This window comes from Neovison vison, chromosome 2, assembly GCF_020171115.1.
Source record: "Neovison vison isolate M4711 chromosome 2, ASM_NN_V1, whole genome shotgun sequence".
In the NCBI taxonomy this organism is placed as follows: domain Eukaryota; kingdom Metazoa; phylum Chordata; class Mammalia; order Carnivora; family Mustelidae; genus Neogale; species Neogale vison.
In genome coordinates this window covers 152568154-152588248 of record NC_058092.1, presented here as the reverse complement: position 1 = coordinate 152588248, position 20095 = coordinate 152568154, and the positions used below count along the sequence as shown (strand labels likewise).

General features: G+C 47.0%; 1 protein-coding gene and 2 long non-coding RNA genes across 3 annotated transcripts in view; all 3 read left to right on the top strand.

Moving 5' to 3' along the window:
* The window catches only part of SLC35F3 (solute carrier family 35 member F3), a 111697-nt gene extending 103792 nt beyond the window's left edge, over positions 1-7905 (top strand). Inside the window, exons 5-7 of the mRNA XM_044239346.1 lie at positions 1645-1837; positions 2605-2694; positions 6438-7905. Coding sequence (XP_044095281.1) covers positions 1645-1837; positions 2605-2694; positions 6438-6673 — 519 coding nt within the window. The 3' untranslated portion in view covers positions 6674-7905. The remainder of the gene's footprint in view (positions 1-1644; positions 1838-2604; positions 2695-6437) is intronic.
* A 1611-nt stretch (positions 7906-9516) lies between these two features.
* On the top strand, positions 9517-12019 carry LOC122898880. Its single transcript, XR_006383066.1, has 3 exons — positions 9517-9733; positions 9814-9967; positions 11420-12019. It is a non-coding gene; the product is annotated as an uncharacterized LOC122898880 (long non-coding RNA).
* A 131-nt stretch (positions 12020-12150) lies between these two features.
* LOC122898879 lies at positions 12151-19317 on the top strand. Its single transcript, XR_006383065.1, has 3 exons — positions 12151-12186; positions 13029-13059; positions 18878-19317. It is a non-coding gene; the product is annotated as an uncharacterized LOC122898879 (long non-coding RNA).
* Positions 19318-20095: the final 778 nt, after the last annotated feature.

Genomic DNA, 20095 nt, shown 5'->3' with positions numbered 1-20095 from the left:
GGCACGGTTTGGGCAGCCACCGGGACTCAGCGTGAATCTGCATGCCTTTTAAGCATTGCCTGTAGGCTGAATAAATAGAAACCCAACTCCTGTGATACGGGTACTATAACACATTTTTGACAAAATGTGGGGAAGCCCTAGAAAGCATGTCCCAACTGCAGGGCTGGATGAAGCTGTGTTTGACCCCCCACACACCTCCCCTCCCCCGTCACGGCTCTGGCTGCTGCTCTCCCTCCTCCCTTCTCGCTTCCTCTCTCATCCCTTCACCTCCAGAGGGAAGACTCCAGATTTTCTCGGGCCTCCAAGTTGGGACCCTGACCTGGAGGATGCAATGAGGAATGAGGGTTTAGCTTGGAGACCCACAGCCCTTCGTGGATCCAGGCAGTAAGATAGGAAAATTAAGTACGGGAGAGAGTTAGAAAAGACACTTTGTTTTTTTCCAGCTCTGTGTGTAACACGTTCTGTGGTTTGAGAATGAGAAATGACTGTTCCTTCCCGTCCTCATCAGCTCCCCGCCCTCACTGCCCACAGCCAGAGGCACACACGCTGTCTACCCGCTCTGGGACCCATCTCCCCAGGAAGACACAATAGCCCCACACCACTGTGAGGCTTCAAAGCCACTATTCAAATGCAGAAGATGGGACCTGGCCACATTCTGCTGGCCTCACTCCGCTGCATGCTAATGGGAAGCAGGGCACACAGAAATGCAATCTGCGATGAACACAGATAATTCTGATTTCGACTCTCCTTTCCCATCTCCCCCACGGCCTGATCTTTATCCAGAGAGGCCAGTGGGTGGAAGGCTGAAAGCAATTTATTCCTCTTTTCATGCTTCGTGTGCAAATGCCCAGAAATACCTGAAAAGATTGGTGAAGTGGCTGAAAAAGGAAGAGGCAGGCGAAGTGGGAGACACAACAGTGCAGAGACTCGAGCTGGACCCAAATCCGTTCCCTGGTTGTGGCTGGGTCCCCGGAACACGGGGGTGGCTGCCCCTGTCGTCCCAGCTTCCCGGCCACTCCAGGCACGTCTGTCCCTCTCCTGGGCCTCACACACCTGAAATACATACAGACAAGAACGGGTGCAAGAAGTCAAAGGGGGGCGCACGCTGCTAAACCCCACGCTGTTTCTGGAACGGGAGGGGGTGGGGTGGAACAGAGATGAGCTGTGAGCGTTACAATCTCTCTACCTTCGATTTATGGAAAATGTCTTCGCAGCCAAAGCCCTTTGCCCTGGGGGGTCTGGCTATGTCATTCAAAACCGAGGTCCCCAGAGGAATGCATCCTCGTGGCAGCTCTACGTTCTGCGGCGTCCCCGTCTTCGGATGCCCTGAAGCTGGGACGTGCTGTCCTGACTGCAACACAAAGGGAGCCTCGTGTCAGAGCCGTGACTCCCGGAGATGCCCTCCATGAGGCCAGAGATGTGTCGCTGTCCCCCGGGGCACTGCCGAGATCCGGGCGCTTGTGCCACACACCTAGCACTGACCCCACCACCCTCTCCCTGAGGGCCGAGTGAGGCCGCATTTGCCCGTACCCCGCGCTGCGACCCTGCACCCCCGGCCCAGCCTCCTCGGCGCACCCCCTGCCCCGGTGGCATGATGGCGGTGGGGGCGAGCCGTCACCCACCCTCCTCTGCTTTTTCTGGCAGGTTCTGTTCAAGCTCCTCCTGGGCAGTGCTAAGTTCGGAGAAGCCGCCTTATTTTTGTCCATTTTGGGCGTGTTTAACATCCTCTTCATCACCTGTATCCCCGTCATCCTCTACTTCACCAAAGTGGAATACTGGAGCTCGTTCCATGACATTCCATGGGGGAACCTTTGTGGATTTTCAGTCCTCTTGTTGAGTAAGTGCTGACTGACCCCGGCCCAAGCGACACGGACTAGCGGACCCCGGGCAGCTCCAGGGCCATCTGGAAACCGTGCCCTGAAGAAGAGCAGCATTCTATCGTTAAGTCCCCAGTGCTCTTCAAGACCCTTGTGTCCACTGGGTTCTAACTCCAGAACCGCAGGCTTGGCAGTAGTAGCCAGGGGCACCGCCACTCCGGACAGTGCTGCGTGTGACCTCCCGACAGCAGAACAGTCCTTACAGGCCCGGGAGGGAGCTGGCGGGTGAAGGTCTGAGGGGAGTCAGAGCCCAGTGCATTTTCTCAGTTATCATTACGATGAATATCATCACCACGATTACTTGGTAGGAGGCTGGTCCTAGGCAGGAAAGTAGCCAGGGATGGGTCTCACCCAGTCCCCATCTCAGAATGCATAACCCAAGGCACCTGGCCGTCTTCATCCCAGAGTCACCGCCGGCAACGGAGAAAAGCCAAGTTAGTGGTTTGAGTCAACGATCCCAGTCCTCTCTTCCAGCGTCTTTCACGGACGACCTTTTCCAAATTTCTTTGCTCTCCTTCAGAGCTCAGGAGGGGAGGAGGAACGCTGCTTCATTGGGATATTTGTCCCTGATCCCCACCCAGGCTGCCTGAGTCAGAGCAAAGGGCAGTAGTAAGTCCCATGACTCCAACCTCACCAGAAAAGCTGGGGGCCGGGGGGTGCAGACCAGGGAGGGCGGCAAGTCCAAGGCCAGGCACGAATAATACCCTTCTTCTGTTCTTTATTTCAGCATTCAATATTGTATTAAATTTTGGAATCGCTGTTACGTATCCCACTCTGATGTCTGTTGGAATCGTCCTCAGTGTACCTGTGAATGCAGGTAAGCCTGTATGGCTTCCTCTCTCTGCTTGAAAAACACACACTCACACACACACTCACTCACACACTCTCACACACACATACTCCCACTCCCAAACACACACACTCGCTTGCAGTCTTGCTGTGCCCGTATGGAAAGCACCGCTGCCCTTCGGTGTAGAAAGAAGGCACTTGGGTAGAAGGTTGGTGTGTGTTGCATACACGCTGTCTCTCCAGACTGCCTGGGTTTTCACTCACCACCCCGACACAGGACGGTCTCCAGCCATCTAGGTTCTAACTGGTGTGGGAACCAGAGGTGAATCTCATTAATCTTAGTAATAAGCTTGGAAAATGGTGTAGCAGGAAAAAAATTCAGTTTTGTAAGTGACTTTCTGGAGGGGAAAGTGTGCTTGGGCTGTGACAGGGATGGCGTAGTGAGGAAACACAAACATGGTTCGCACCCCCCAGAAGCTCGAGAGCACACTGGCCAGTTCCTCCGGACCTTGCTGTGCTTTCTCCCTGGGGACTCACCAAAGCAATCACCTGGCAGCTCGGCTCTTCCAAAAACTTGTGGTCGACAGCCCCTCCCCGCCTTCCTTTTCCTGGTTCATTCTGGTGTCCGTTTTGGATTTTCTTCCCGGAGCCCCCTCCTCACCCCTGATGGCCCCATCCGGCCTGTTCTTAGCCAGAGAAGGGTTCATAAGTCTGTAAGTCCGGTCTCTCCATCATGCTCACCCCCTTGGCCCTGGCACAGGCCCCTCCCCCAAAGCCACATCCATGCCGACCCTCCTACCCACAAGCCACTAGAGGATTCACCCCACGGAATGGCACATCCTTATCCTGTCAGATGTGGCATCAGTGAGCAAAACAGCTCTCAGTTTCCTAAGCCTTTTCTTGTGATTTGTTTCTTCTCTCCTCCTGTTCCACGTGTTCTGCACTTGCCTCTCCCTGGCCCCAGACTCTTTTCGGGGTACCTCGGGGCAGTGTGTAGAAGAAGGCCTGGCCGGGGCATCCGGGCACTGGCCCTGCCCACCTGGAGGATGGTGGTCCCAACTTATCACCCCTCCGGGCCTTAGCTTGTCTCCCCTAAAAGTGAAGGCAGGACCGACCCTCACCCGACATTTCAAAATGCTGAAAGTCCCAGAGCTGCTGTAGAGATAACTCATCAGCTTCCCCCCACACCTCACTGCATCGTTGTAGTTGCAGCAGTCACACTGCCAGGAAGCATGTAAGGGCTTTTATTGAGGGACATTCATGAGCTCCTAGGTGGAGGCCCACTTGACCTGTCTCCTACAGCCAGATGTCGGAGAGGTCAGTGAAAATCCCTTCTTATTACTCCCCTGTACGGTTTGATCGTGTGTCCGAGGAAGAGATCACATTCAGTTCGCAACTGGAGAAGAGAAGCAAAGGGGTCCACCACTGCCCGATGTATGAGAGTGGGGGCAGGTGGCTTTCCCACATGCCGTGATGTTTACTGCTGGAGCTGCTTCTGTGCCCTGCTCATTGATGGTCCCCATGTGCCGAATGTACCGAATGTTCTGTCATTATTGAAAAGTCACGTATTTCTCTTTTTTTTTTAAGATTTTATTTATTTATTTGACAGACAGAGATCACAAGTAGGCAGAGAGGCAGGCAGAGAGAGAGGGGGAAGCAGGCTCCCTGCTGAGCAGAGAGCCCGATGTGGAACTCGATCCCAGGACCCTGAGATCACAACCTGAGCCGAAGGCAGAGGCTTAATGACTGAGCCACCCAGGCGTCCCAAAAATTCAAGTATTTCTGAATTACAGTGAGATAAAAGAGGCACTTTATTATTTTTTAGATCTCAAAGGATGTTCTTTCTTATTTCTTTTTTTTTAAAATTTCATTTAAATTCAAGTTAGTTAGCATATAGTATATTACTATTTGCAGAGGCAGAATTTAGTGATTCACTAGTTGCATAGAACACCCAGGGCTCGCTCCACTGAGTGCCCTCCCTAATACCCGCCTCCCAGCTACCCCATCACCCCACCAACCCGCCCCTTCCCCTCCAGCAGCCCTCAGTGAGTTCCCTAGAGTTGAGAGTCTCTTAAGGTTTGCCCTCCTCTCTGTTTTTATTACTTTATTTTTCCTTCCCTTCCTCTATGTTCATCTGTTTTGTTTCTTAAATTCCACATATGAGTGAAATCATATGATACTTGTCTTTCTCTGCCTGACTTATTTAAAAGAGGCACTTTAATTCCACAACCGGGCTGCTAACATTTTTTTTTTCCGGGTTTAACTTTCATCCCTTTCTCTTTCTCTGATGCCCTGTAGATAAGGTGAGAGTCAGGTGGGGAGGGGGAGCGGGAAGGCAGGGGAGGCAGAGGACCCTGAAGGGGAGAAGGGGGAGCCGGGCCACCTCCTGGGCAGCTGGAGGAGGCCCACAGGTGGCAGCAGGTGGTTTTCCAAGACCTCCTGCTCTAACTCAGCAAACCCTCTTTCACCAAGTGATAGAAAAGAAACGTAGTGGGTGCCTCTTGCGCAAAGGGCAGGCCCCAAATCTGCTTTGTCGGGCTTAATTAAGAAAACAGGGAGGGGCGCCTGGGTGGCTCAGTGGGTTAAGCCGCTGCCTTCAGCTCGGGTCATGATCTCAGGGTCCTGGGATCGAGTCCCGCATCGGGCTCTCTGCTCAGCAGGGAGCCTGCTTCTCTCTCTCTCTCTCTGCCTGCCTCTCCATCTACTTGTGATTTCTCTCTGTCAAATAAATAAATAAAATCTTAAAAAACACACACACACACACACACACAAAAAAAAAGAAAACAGGGAATTAAAACCAAAAAAAGGAAAAACAAAAACCCCAATATCCCCAATGTTTTTGACGATTTGGCTGAGGAGAGAATGATGAGGTGGATTCTTATTAAACCTGCTTCGCATTTCATTCCCTCACCTGATGTGAGTCAGGTAGGAGCCATGTGCCCTGCAGACCTCTAATAAGCCTTAATAGTTAGTGATGACCCAGGGCGCTTCAAAGCCTCTGCTAATGGTACCCTGGGGCAGAACAACAATTTACATCTTCTAAAAAGCAGTGTGAGTCTGGTCTTCAAATTGTATATATGCATATACTGGGCACTTATGCTTTTAAATTATAAATATAATTTGAAATTATAAATGTAAAATGTCATTGCAGGAGTGCCCCCCTGGGGCGTGGGGGGAGGTTCAGTTGGTTAAGCGTCCACCGTCAGCTCAGGTCATGGTCTGAGGGTCCTGGGATGGAGCCCTACATGGTGGGCGGGGGGCGGGGGGCGCTCCCTGCTCCGCGGGGAGTCTGCTTCTCCCTCTCCCTCTGCCCCTCCCCGCTGCTGGTTCTCGCTTTCTCTCCCTCGCTCTATCTCAAATAAATAAAAACTTTAAAAAAAAATCCTTGTAGAAGACCCAAAAAGTACCAAAAATACGAAGAAAGCAGTCACGTCTTCAGCGTCCTGCCACCCAGGGGTGGCCACAGTTAAACTTGGGGTTCTGTGTGTGTGCGTATCTCCAATTGCCCACTTGTTCCGTTCCTCACGCATATCAGTGTCTGAACTGCGGCGCCAGGTCAGTCTGGAGGAGTTTCACACCCGAGGGCTGTTACAAAATTACAAAATTACAAGGCCGCCTGCGCCTGCCAGGAGCAAAGCCACGCGGAGGAAAATTCCGCGGTCAAGCAAGACCGCAGCTCAGCGCAGGCGCACGAGGGGACCCCGGGGCCCCGCCCTGCGCCCGGGCCTGGCGGGTTCTAGGAGTAACTGGGCTTCTCTCTGTCTCGCGCAGTGGTGGATCACTACACCAGTAAGATAGTCTTCAACGGGGTGCGGGTTATCGCCATCATCATCATCGGCCTGGGCTTCCTCCTCCTGCTTCTGCCCGAGGAGTGGGACGTCTGGCTCATCAAGCTTCTCACCCGCCTCAAAGTGAGGAAGAAGGAGGAGACGGCGGAGGGCGGCGCGGACCCGGGCTTGGGGCCTCAGAGCAAGAGCCGAAGGGCCCGGCCCTCCTTCGCGCGCTGACCGCGGCCCTGCAGGACTCTGCGGCGATCGCTCACGCTCGGGTTAGGGCCTCGGAGGTCTGCTCCGGACGGGGGACCCTCGGTTGGGTAAGGTGTGTACATACCTGTACAGTTCCGGTAACCTGCGGTAAGTTATACGGTATTTATTGGCATGTCCAATTTGCTTGCACTTTTCCCACATCAGACCTTTCACCTAAGGGTACCAGTTCCAAATGGAAGAGAAGAGACGAGCCTCCAGCCCTTTCGAAATGAATGTCAATGTCAGTGTTCGGGGGGACAAGAGGCAGGGCGCGTGTTTTGAATCTTAGCAACTGCAAATTACATTGCACACTGTGATTATTTTCCAGCTATGGTAGGGTCACATTTTGTTTTATACCAGAGCTGTACTCTTAATTTTAAGGGATTTCAAATGAACCAAAAGACAACTGTAAGTCACTTTGTGTGGTTGGAGGATGGATGGAGGGATGGATGCGAAGAGAGGAAGCAGAAAGGTACAAACGGACTTCGGGACCCACCGGCGGTGGCTGACCTGGGGGTGGCAGGTGGAGGACAGGTCCCCGGCCAGGTTACAGAGAGGGAGGGAGGAGTCGGAGCCCCAGCTGGCCTGCTCTCACGTGAGTGTGTAAGATCGTGCAAGAGAAATTACAGTGCCTTCTACAGAATTTTTGTCCTTACCTACGTGAAGCGAGGTGACATTGTAAGTCACTGGCGCCGTCTTATAATTTAGATGTACAAAATCTTTAGAAACAAAACTATGTGTGTGTACGTGTACAAAAACAACAGGCTGACGACCAGTGTAAGGGAACATGGCTAGCGGTGTGCATTGCACATGTCAGATGGACACGGCGAGACTGTGAACTGCTGGTTGCTTTTACTCCATGACCAAGATGGAAAAATTATCTACCGAATCTGTAAACCTTTTTATGAAACTTTTAAAGCACCAGGCTGTTTACTTACACAGTTTAGGTCTGCCAGAAAATTCTATCTGTGATAGATCTGTCAAGAGGGACGTGGGGGTTAGAGTTTACTATTTTTGAAGTTTACATTGTTACATACGAAATGGAAACCTTATTTTGAAATGTTGTCATAACCCAGTGGTGCATTCTGTGACCATGGAGTCTTTCGTTTCCTAGGGGAAAGGGGCATTCATGACCTGAACTTTGTAGCAAATTATTATTCTCAGTTTCCATTACCTGTTTGGCCAAACAGATTAATAAACTATTTAAAAAAGAAGCATTCCGCACCGTGTTGGTGGCCACTTTGTCACAGCTCCACTGTGCCCCTTCCCTCCTCGCCTTACCCTTGGCTCCCAGCAGGTTCCACCCTCCTGAACCATCGAGGCATGCGAACCAGCCCAGACACCTCAGAGGAAGAAAATTCTTACTGGAACAACAGAGTTGACTGTCTCCAAAGCAAAACATGGGCAGGGACTCCTAAACTCACCTCCATCTCTCCTTTGTCCCCCTCTCCTTTCCCTCCAGGTGCCTGTCTGCCCTATCCCTCCCCACTCAGCCCTGGGTGTCACTTCTCTCTCTCATTTTTCCACATGGACTCGTTCATCTGAGCAGCTCGCACCGGCCCCTCCTAGCTGCCTCCAAGCGGCAGCCACAGTCCCCATGTGGACATGGTCTTCCAGCTCCCCTCACACACCTCATTTCTGCCTGCGTGTCCTAACCCCGTTCTAGCTCTGGAGAGTTTGTTGTACCGGCTTCGGTAGCACGCACACATTTCTGTTCCAGGCAGCTCCAGCCAGGGGCTGTGAAGTTCAATGTCTCTCACTCTGCAGCTGCAAACAGAGGTGCTCTAAGGGTGGGAGGGGGGCGTGAGCAGAGAGAGCAGATGGCGAGGACACCTCATCCTTCCAGCCACACCTAGAGAGACTCCACACCATGGGGTGTTTGCTTGCTATGTGGGGTCGGAACCCGGGAGCTGAGCTGTCCAAGGCAGAGAGGTCCCTGCCTGACGTGTCCAGTATGTGCTGTGAGGAGGATCCCCTACACCCCCTCAGCGGAGCTGGGATGAGTCCCCTCCAGGATTCTGTCTGGGCTCCAGACTTCTCCAGTGTCCTCAGGGGGCCAAGCAAACATTTTGGAGGTAAGCCATAATGTGAAAACATTGGGAAACCCAGCCCTGGAGTAGAGTCACCTCATTCTCCCATTGGCATAAAAAGCCATGAAGACCCAAAATTATAGCAAGCAGGGGCTCGGAGGGATATTTGTACACTCTGGTCACTGCAGCCTTATTCTCAGCAGCCGAGGGTTGGAGACCACCCAAGCGTCTGCCAGTGGCTGAATAGACAAAGAACATGTACACAAACGGAATAGTATTCAGCCTTAAAAAAAAAAAAAGGGAATTCTGACCGATGTTGCCACATGGATGAATCTTGAAGACATAATGCCGAATGAAGTAAGTCACAAAAATCCACAAATATAGGATTCTCTTTAAGTGAGGTACCCAGAGTCGTCAAATTCATAGATCCAGAAGGTAGAATGGCGGTTACTAGGGGCTGGGGATGAAGAGTCATCATTCAGTGAGGACAAGAGTTTTAATTCTGTAAAATAAAGATGTTCTGGGAGGTGGCTGGTGGTGATGGCCGCCCAATAATGTGAATGTACTTAATGCCCCTGAACCAAACCCCTAAAAATCCTTATATAGTAAATTTCATGTCTATTTTATCATAATAAAAAAAGAAACTTTGAAGGCTAAGTTATGTGAAATAAAAAAGGTTAGGACTCTAGGAATGGTTGAAGGCTCTTTCAGGAATAAGGTAGGAGAGATTTGAGATGTTTCTTTCCAGAAAGAAGCCAAACCACAACCTCTCATCCCCACCTCAAGCAGGTTTCAAGGACTGGGATGAGCTGTGGCCAACCGGGAAGGAATCTAGAAGAGAAAATCCCAGAAAAGACTCCCTCCCAGGGGAACCATTGGGGTGACTCTGGGAAAACAGCCTCCATCTCGCTCTGTCTGGGGAAATCGTCTGCCCTCTAGAGGCCAGTCTGGGTAGCAACGCAGGGATGATTGTATTTCCACGCCTTTTGAGGATTAGGAGGGAAGACAGAAGGTACAAAGGGGATTAAGGGGCCTCCGCTGTTGATCTAGGTGCCAGACCCTCAGAGCCTCCAGCCCTTCTTCCTGTATCAGAATACAGGTGCGAAGTGACCAGCCGCCTTGCTACAACCCGTCAGAGCAGTCTCTAGGAGTTCCTACGTGCTCACATCTGCCGTGCAGATGTCCAGGATAAAGAGAATCAAGAGAGAAGACATTGTTGCCAGAGACCTCCCGCCCTGGAGAACAGGTGTGTTTCCAAATCTAGCCAAGGATGCATAATAGGGAGTTCTGCATATTCAATTTTGAAAACAAATCATTTGTTCTAAAATTGGAATGTGGTGGTGGTTGCACTGTTCTGTGAATATTTTAAAATTCAACAAATTGTACACTTTAAATGGAGAATTTCATGGCATGTGGATTATAGCTCAGTAAAGTGGTTTGAAAAATAAATGATAAAAAGTAGATGGATGGATGGATGGATGGATGGTAGATAGATAATAGAGAAATGGTTGCCCCACACAAAATGAGTTAAAATTCCTTTGCCAAAATCTTACAAGCAGAGAGGACATTTCCTGGGTCCTTGGCTTGTTTTTGGCTGCCCAGCATGTGATCCCTATTTGAAACAGCATGTTCCATTGTTTCAGAAGCTGAAGGAACAGATGCTCCATCTTGGACCGACCGCCATCCAGGAGAGGGAGGGAGGGTTGGACTCCTCTCGGCCGGCAGGCTGCGATCTCCCAGGACTGGGGCTCTGGAGCCAGGCATGCCAGACCCTGGAGGACCATGCCAACCAGCTGTCCCCCGGGCTCCCTGCCTGTGGCCCCAGGCTCCTCCCAGTGTGGAGATCGGTGGTTGCTGTCCCTTTCCAAAGGGATCCTTCCAACTCACACTCCCACAGATCCTTCCCATGCAGCTGGGCTTGCAATGGCCCAGCAGGCTCCTTGGTCAAACTGCTTTAAAGAATTGATAGGAATGATTTAGAAGAAATGCACCAATGATATATAAGGAGGATGTTCCTCACAGTGCTTAAAACGTGTTTTTAAAGAAATTTTGAACAATGGTATTTTGCCTTAACTAATTTTTCATCTATTCAGCATTGTCAAATTCTCAAGAAAACCTTTTCTGTTTTTTTGGTTTTTTTGTTTTTTTTAAAGTAGATCCCTGTACCCAACGTGAGTCTCAAGCATATGACCCCAAGATCAAGAGTTTGGGGAACCAGCCAGGCACCCCCCAAAAAAACCCTTCTCTTGAGTTAAAATACCGGTAAACGTCAGCCGAGGTCTATCTTCTCTAAATTATCCAAAGAACCAAGTTCCTAAAATCATAGGAAATGAGATTTCATGTAGTTACAATGTAATGAGTTGTGAATTTTAGCTCAGAACCAAAAAATGGTAATTTTTTTTTTTCTCGAAAAAAGAATATGTTTCCTGGGGATATTTGGGAATACCCATAAAGCCACAAGCCAGCAATAATGCTGTGCTGCAAGAATGCAAGAATGCAGTCGTATTAGGAGCCTCAGTAAGTCATAGCTGGAGCCCCGTGATAGAGGAGAGTGGCTCCAGAGGGATCCCCACCACTGAGGAATCGCCCTGAGAAGGGCTTGAGGGAATTCCCAGGTGCTTCTCTCTGAGAGTGACAGGAGGACATAAGAAAATAAGTGTACCTCCTTAGTTTTTGACTTGTCTTTGTTTCTCCGCAGAAAAGCATCCTAAAGAAGAGGTTCTTCACCACAAGGAAAAAACCAGAGGAACATAAAAATCTCCAGAAGGACATTCCAGGAATCCCCAGTGTTTCCTCCTCCTTAGAAATAGAAGACAAACTGGTCACTTGATCTCTTCAGTTTCTTAGGAATCTACTGAGCTCTAGTGATGTGGGGGATATCAGAGGCTGGGGGGTGGGGAACTACAGTTAACCCATAGCTCTGGAAACCCTGTTTATGCCCACCTGCAGCAGCGTGCCTGAGGGGAGAGGGGGCATTTTGTGATACCAGGTGCCATCAGACACATGCCTGGTGAGTAGCCCAAACTCATTCATGTCCAAAACATACTCCTGGTCACCAGAAAGCTCTCCCCTGAGCTCTGGGACCCAGACCCCTTCCATGTGTCTCTTCATCTTCAACATGCAATTTCAAAATGGCGGTGCTCCTTGACAGGCCAGAGAGGAGAGTCCTGGAAGTAGCTCTTCTCACTTCTGCTAGAAGTTCAGAAAATGGGTCAGTTTGATGGACCTGCTGGCTGGTCTGTGCCCACCAAGAAGGGGGCAATTTGGGTATAAAGAAAGAAAAGATAGTGGTATATCACTATGGTGTTCTCTCTTTTTTTTTCATGATTTTTTATTTATTGAAGAGAGAGAGCATGAGTAGGGGATAGAAGGCAAAAGGAGAGGGGGCAGACTTCCTGCTGAGCCGGGAGCCAGACTCAGGATTCCATCCCAGGACCCCGAGATCATGACCTGAGCAGAAGGCAGGTGCGTAACCAATGGAGTCACCCATGTACCTCCATGGTCTTCTTTTCTCAACTGATACCTCTGTGTCAGGAATTAGAGTTTGGCTTTTTTAATCCCCTGACCACTGGTCTCTTGCACCTCCATTTATGAGAACTATAAGCTCAGTTATGCTAACCGGATGTACCTACTCAGCATTCCCTCATTCTCCGTGTTCTCTGATTTATTGAATTTGCAGAGGACCTTGTATAATCTGGAGTGTGTAGAACAGGCAGCCCCGTGGGAATGGGAATTCAGCCATTGTCAAGGATTTTGCAACTGTTTGTGCCCTGGAGGTAACCCTGCTGAATGGCATTCTGCCAGATGGTCCCTGTGTGTGGGAGAGGACTGCGTGTGCATGTGCCTTTGCGGCATTTACTATGGGCTCTTGATTACTACTTCTTTCCAGCCATTAGGCTGCTTCCATTTGTTAACAAATTTTGTTTAAATAAGTCATCCACGAAAAGCTAATCACTGCATAAACATCACAAATTTTGTATAAATTATACCATTTAGGGCTGAATATTGACTCATCCAGCAGCTACTGCCCAGTGACCATCTCTGGAAATCCAAAGCTTAATTTTTTTAAACCAGATATTACCACTAGCCCCTATTTAAAGTCCAAAGCCCTTTTAGACATTGAACCATCCCCAGATCCAACTCACTGAAGGACATTATTGCATCAAAAGCTTTTACAGGTTAATTTTTGGGTTTTTAGACTACTAGACTTCCCCCAAATTCTAGGTTTTATCTGTTACAGAGCATCTGTCTTGGTATTTCTAAGAACTTAGCAAATAACCCATGTTCTGCTATCTTTTATCCTACAGGAAATGCTATTCGAATTTTAGATGCCAAAAGGTAACTTAAAACATTTTGGACCTGTACCCTGGGGCTAATAATACATTATATGTTTATAATTTGATCAAGACCTCTGAGCACAAGATGAATAGAAAGATTTTGAAGGCAGAAACAGTAAGAAGGACATCTGCTTCTTAAATGTCAACTGCTACGATTAATCAAATACATAATATGCTATGAAACTCTGGTCCCCAGGGTTCTCAGGGATAGGTTAGTGAAAGCAGCTTACAATCTGCAGAATGTTCTTTGGCTCTAATAAGTCATTATCAAGGGACTTGCCCTAGGCCATGTGGCTGGGAGAGGCAGAGCAGGCTGCCTTCATCGACCCCGCCCCCCCACCTTTGGGCTGTGAGGAGACCACACAGACGGAAAGGCTCTAAGGGCATGCTTCTCTGCTGAGTGATTTTTGTCTAGGGCTTTCCTGGAAGCTTGGCAAATAGAAAGGTCTCCTGGGACTTCGAAAGCACTCATTGAGTACAAAAGCTCTGTAAAGGCTGGGCATTTTCTACAAATGCCATCGTGCCCACAAAGTTCCTTTCTGGTATTGATTTCTAATGGAAGCTAATGGCAGTTTTTTCCCCACCCCAGCAAAATTACAAGGCTACCCGTCCCCGACTTCTCTTGTCAGCCTCTCTGCCATCATGGACTTGGTTCCTTCTCTTTTGCTTCCACTCCCAGTTCTTTCCTGCTTCTGCCCCACTGACTCTACTTCCCTTTGCTTCCCACTGACTTCTACTTTCCCTAACAGCACCACCACGACCACCCCCAACACAGCAGCAACAAAAATCAGTATTTGTACGTGTTTGCAGCTAACCAAGCACTCCTCTTGAGTGTGCTCCCACACCCAGGTGTGGTCCCCACAGCTCTTCGGGACCTTACTGACCGGCCTCTTGCCCTCTACAGCTCTGACTATGGGACAGGCCCACTTGTTTATATATATTTTTTTTTTCTCCAATTTATTTATTTTCAGAAAAACAGTATTCATTATTTTTTCACCACACCCAGTGCTCCATGCAAGCTGTGCCCTCTATAATACCCACCACCTGGTACCCCAACCTCCCACCCCCCCCGCCACTTCAAACCCCTCAGATTGTTTTTCAGAGTCCATAGTCTCTCATGGTTCTCCTCCCCTTCCAATTTACCCAAAAGCACATACCCTCCCCAATGTCCATAACCCTACCCCCCTTCTCCTAACCCCCTCCCCCCAGCAACCCACAGTTTGTTTCGTGAGATTAAGAGTCACTTATGGTTTGTCTCCCTCCCTATCCCATCTTGTTTCATGGATTCTTCTCCTACCCACTTAAGCCCCCATGTTGCATCACCACTTCCTCATATCAGGGAGATCATATGATAGTTGTCTTTCTCCGCTTGACTTATTTCGCTAAGCATGATACGCTCTAGTTCCATCCATGTTGTCGCAAATGGCAAGATTTCGTTTCTTTTGATGGCTGCATAGTATTCCATTGTGTATATATACCACATCTTCTTTATCCATTCATCTGTTGATGGACATCTAGGTTCTTTCCATAGTTTGGCTATTGTGGACATTGCTGCTATAAACATTCGGGTGCACGTGCCCCTTTGGATCACTACGTTTGTATCTTTAGGGTAAATTCCCAGTAGTGCAATTGCTGGGTCATAGGGCAGTTCTATTTTCAACATTTTGAGGAACCTCCATGCTGTTTTCCAGAGTGGTTGCACCAGTTTGCATTCCCACCAACAGTGTAGGAGGGTTCCCCTTTTTATATATTTTTTTAATCTCATTTTTTTAAAAGATTTTTATTTATATGAGCATGGAGAGCATGAGCAGGGAGGGGCAGAGGGAGAGAGGGAGAGAATCTGAAGCAGACTCCACATTGAGCGCAGAGCCCAGTGCAAGGCTGGATCCTGTGACTGTAAGACCATGACCTGAGCCAAAAGCAAGAGTTGGACACTTGACTGACTGAGCCACCAGGTGCCCTTGTTTATATTTCTGAATACACTGGTGGGTAATACACTCAGTCCACCTTGCTCAAAACCCTCAGAAGTGGAGGTTTAATGATCCATTCATATTCCCTACGTTGCCCTGAATGACAAGAACATTTGTTTGGAACACTGAATTTGCAGCACAAAGAAATGGATCATTTAGTCTTACACCTGGGTGAATTCAGCACACATTGATGCCACTTAACCATCTCTGTGTCTCTAGCCCTTCTTCTCTTTCCCTTGGTTCATAGTCTTTGTCTTCAAATTCCTAGAAATAGAATCTCACCAGGTTCAGGGCAGAGCTACAGCAGAAGAATGCTGTGGTTGATAACATGGAATTTGGGAGCAGAGGGAACTGGATTCAGAGCCCAGCTCTACAATTTAGAGTTTCGTGACTGTGGGCAAGTCACCTGATATGACTGAGTCTTAGTTTTCTCACCTGTCAAATAAGAATAAAACAGCCTAACTTAGGAGCTCATCAAGGTAAAACAAAAGAATATGTATGAAAATTTAGCACTGTCTCTCAATGTAAGTAGGTGCCCAGTAAATGAAGGCATCATCTTCATCATCATCATCCTCACCGCCATCACTGTAGCACATCTTCCAGCCTTGAGCAGTTATTTCCTTTGAAGAACATCCTAGCCCATCCTCTTCCATCCAAGGCCACTTTGTCTCCATTTTCACCCAGTTTTGTGACTCTAATTTTCACACCCTTGAAAATCACTTTCAAATCTCTGCCAGTCCTTCAAATCTGAGTTTTTAACCATCTCCCAGACATTTCTCTCCATGTGTCCCTCCATGTTAACCTGTCCCAAGCTATACAATTTATTTTCTCACCCAGAGGACTCCTCCTCCTTCTTACCCTATTGTTGTTAATTGGCATCAATATGATTCTACAATAATGCATAAAATCTTGATACCACCCTTAACTTCTTCCTTATTCTTACACCAGCAACCACTATGCTATTCACTTCCAAATCAGTAGTCTCGTAACTCCAAATCCTGTGTAAGCCCTCCCCTGCACTCCATCCCCAGCACCACTATCCTACTTCATTTCCTAATACATTTCACCCAGGCTGTTATGAGTCTTCTGATCTGTCCTCCACATCCTGTAGAGCTGGGGTTGTGTCACTGTCTTACCCAAAGATCTTCAGCATCTTCCCATGCTTTATTAAATAAATCTGTAATCTCTAGCCTGGATTCAAGGCCCACCATAATTTAGCAGTAATTAATCCTTCCAAACTCACCTGTCATTACAGCGCCCCACATCTCCTGCCCTTCAACCCCACAGGACTGCTGATTATTTCCCAAAGATACTCTGTTTTCTTTTGTCTTGGTAGTGCTGTTAATTCTCCATGGAATTCCTCCTTCTGTCCCTCTTTCTGCCTGGCAAAATCTTACATGTTCTTACATAGGTACTTCAGATGTTTCCTCCTTAATGAAACCTTCCTCAATCACCCCCATGACTATTAACATGCCTGCTTTGTAACCCACAATTTCTCTTTCTCTTGTACCACATTGTAGTTGAGACTTCTCCCTCCTTCTAGTATTAATACCCCTAAGAACAAAACAAAACAAAACAAATTTGTGTTTCTTACATTGTTGCCTTTGCACCCAGCAGAGTCCCACATAAACAATAGAACATAAATGTGTATTGAATTGGCTCTTGTTCTCATAAACGTTTAAATAATTGAACATAATTTATAACAATTATGTTAGTTCTCCTTGGACAGTACAGGGTAAACATCTCAGGAATCTTCACAAATATCCCAATAATCAGTGTCAGAGAATTCTCCTAGGGCCTTGTCAAATAATGATTAAGTTTACCTATTTCATACAAAATGATCCCAGTGTTTCCCCTATACTCCCAAGATTCATGAAAGGGTTGGTACACAGTGGGCAAAGATAAGACACTTCCTATTCAATGTGAACTGTGTATCCCCCGGGTTTCCAGTAACTAGAGCACATAGGGTCTAGCTTCCCCATTTTCTATGGGAATCTTTGACATGCTTGTTGTTAACGTCTATAGTGAATATTGGAAAGGGGGTTCATTGGTGCAAGTTGATACTAACAACACTTAATGGAGAGCTGACACAGGAAAGACTGAATCTAAAATGATCGTTCCTAAATTGGGGGATTGCTTGGCTACTGATGCGACCCAAACTTCAGTTGCTGGGAATGGCCTAGATGTTGTTAAATGTCCTTCAGAGGTCTCTGAGTCATTTCAGTTGTTTCCCCGAATAAAGACACTGAGGCTCTGTCAGGAAATTCCTGCATAACGGAAACTCCGATTTCTAAACTAAGTCCAAGCTTCTAAGCCAAACTCCTAGTGAAAGCCCGCAGTTCTCCACGTTGGACTCAGTGTTGAGTCTTGGCAAAATCTCCACTTACTATCCAAAGCCTACATGGTTTTAACCCCTCCTCCCCTGAGTATCTTTTAATTCTTCTCCCTCCACCTTGGTCCTTATCCTAACATGAATTAAATAACATTGAATATCAGTCATGTGCAGATGTGAGAGAACCCCTTGAATAAGAAATTCAAAACTCAGAAGAGAAATGAACAAAAAAAATATGAAAATGTGGAATAAGAGTTAAACAAACTCAAGAAATGAAGGGAAAAAAACATCTCAGAAATGAAGACTTTATAAAATACCTAGAGAGAATAGATTTGAAAATGTAGAGACCAAGTAGAAGAATTAGAAAAATCAAGACTAAAGATATATCAATGAATAGGTACAAAAGGATATGGCCAAAGCCTAGACATATAAAATCCACAAAGAAAACCCAATGTTTGCAACTTATGAATAATTGAAGTCCCTTGAAAAGAAAACAAAACAATGGGTCATTATATTTAAATTAGTAATTCAAGAAAATTTTATGGAAATAAAAGATCTGTTCACAGAAAAGAACAAATGTATACCTGAGACAGTTGACCCAGAATGGTCAATCTCAAAATATATTTCTAGTAAAACCATTGGACTTTAAAGGGGAAAAAATGGCTGGAACTCCAGCAAAGATGAGTCCACTCACAAAGCTTAAGAAAAAAAAAATGATCAGATTGGCATTAGATGTCTCAATAATGACATAAAAAACAAGATAGTAATGGAGAAATATTTCCTAAAAACTAAAGAGAAAAGTGAGAACCAAGGATGTTATATCCTGCCAAAATATTCTTTAAATACCAGGCTGTAGAGCAACAGTTAGCCAATTTCACTATAAAGGAACAGGTAGTAAAATTTTAGGCTTTGCAGACTGTATGGTCTTTGTCATAACTATTCAACTCTATGTCATAGCACAAAAGACGCCAAAGATGATATATAGATGATAGAGTAGTGGTGTTCCAATTAAATGTGTTTTACAAAAACTTACATCAGACCAGATTTAGCCCTTGGGATGCAATTTGCTGACTCCTTGTGTAGTCTGTTGGGCTTGGCGATATTACACCTTCTTTAAACAAGGAATAAAAATTGAAGTATTCTGTCAAAGTACTTCTACCACTTGCAGTGATAATTAAATCATCCCAAGATACTGATACACATTAGGGTTAACGAACTTTCCCACATGCACACATCATCCTGAAGCATTTGAAGAAGAATCATCATAAATATAATATAGCAGAACATGTTTACACTCAAATTTCTGGATTTGGACATTTGTGACTCCTGGTGATCTCAGTTTCCTGCAGTTTCTGGTCTGTGCCAGTCCCCAGAGTCTTCGTTCCTCAGTGGTCCTTCCAGAGCCTTGAAGTTCCCAGAAAGCTTTAGGCTCTCATCCATGCGCTGTGTTAGCCTAGATACTCACGAAGATTGCCGAGCATATTCAGTATTTATTTAGCTCTTCTCTTGTCTTCTAGGCACAACGGGATTACAAGAGCTCAGCTTTCAAGAAACGTGGACTAGACTGATATCAGCATATTGGTGGGAAAGGCAGCTCCAAGTTCTTGATGCCCTCCCCCCAGAAACATGGAAAGCCAAGAACTGTCAGTACCAACTTTACCAGAACTCTGGAAAACAGTCAAAAGTTTATGGCAACCAAATGAGCACAGACAAAAAATGGGAATTTCAAAATGGTGGGAAATTTCATGGTGATCTTTTTACTTGTCTTTCCCCCATGTCCTCCGCAGTACAGCAGCAGTTTTGGTCTTAAAGCCTCAGCAGTCCATATTTCTGGTCCCTGGCTCTGGAGGGAGTTGTGAAGACCTTACCCACAAGTCATTATGTGTTATGGACTGAATCGCACCCCCCTCAAAATTCATATGTTGAAGCCCTAACCCCCAATGTGATGGTATTGGAGAAAGGGCCTTAAGGGAAAGAACTAAGGTTAATTGAGGTCACAAGGGTGGGACCCTAATCCAGTAGGATGGGTGTCCTTATAAGAAGAGGCTGTGTGAGGACATAGCAAGACAACAGCCATCTGTAAGCCAGGAAGAGTGGCTTTACCCTAAACCAACCCTGATAGCAACTGGACCTTGGACTTCTAGCTTCTAGAACTGTGAAGAAATAAAATCTGTTGTTTATTCTATGCAGTCTGTGGTATTTTGTTACAGCAGCCTTTGAAGACCAATACACAGTGTATATCTGTTCTAACCTGTCCAGTGGGTACGTGGAGGACTGATGCAAGGCGCTCGTCTCTGTTTTACCTAATGCAGAACTCAGGCCAAAAAAGTGATGGACATTGCTGAAAACACTGCAGGTTGAACTAACGATGGATAGCTACATGAGGCAAAAGATTATAGCTTAAACTTGCATTAGACTTTCTAAAGCAAAAGTTGACATGAGTTTCTTTGGGAAATTAGAATATTCAAATCCACCCATTGTATACTGGGGAATTGAGAAAGCCATATGCATGTCAAGGACAAAACTCATGCTCAGAAAAAATCCCTGAGCTTTCACTTTGGGTCTTTTCAGAGAGACCCTAAACGTTCAGCCTTGGCTTGATCTCCAAGCTCAGTGCAAACCTCTCTGAATGCTGAATGAGGCCACTGACACAGATCCAATCTACAAAGATTACAAGAGGTGATATTTTCTGTCTCTGTTATTGTATGTATGTTTGATTGCTGTGTGTGTGTTTG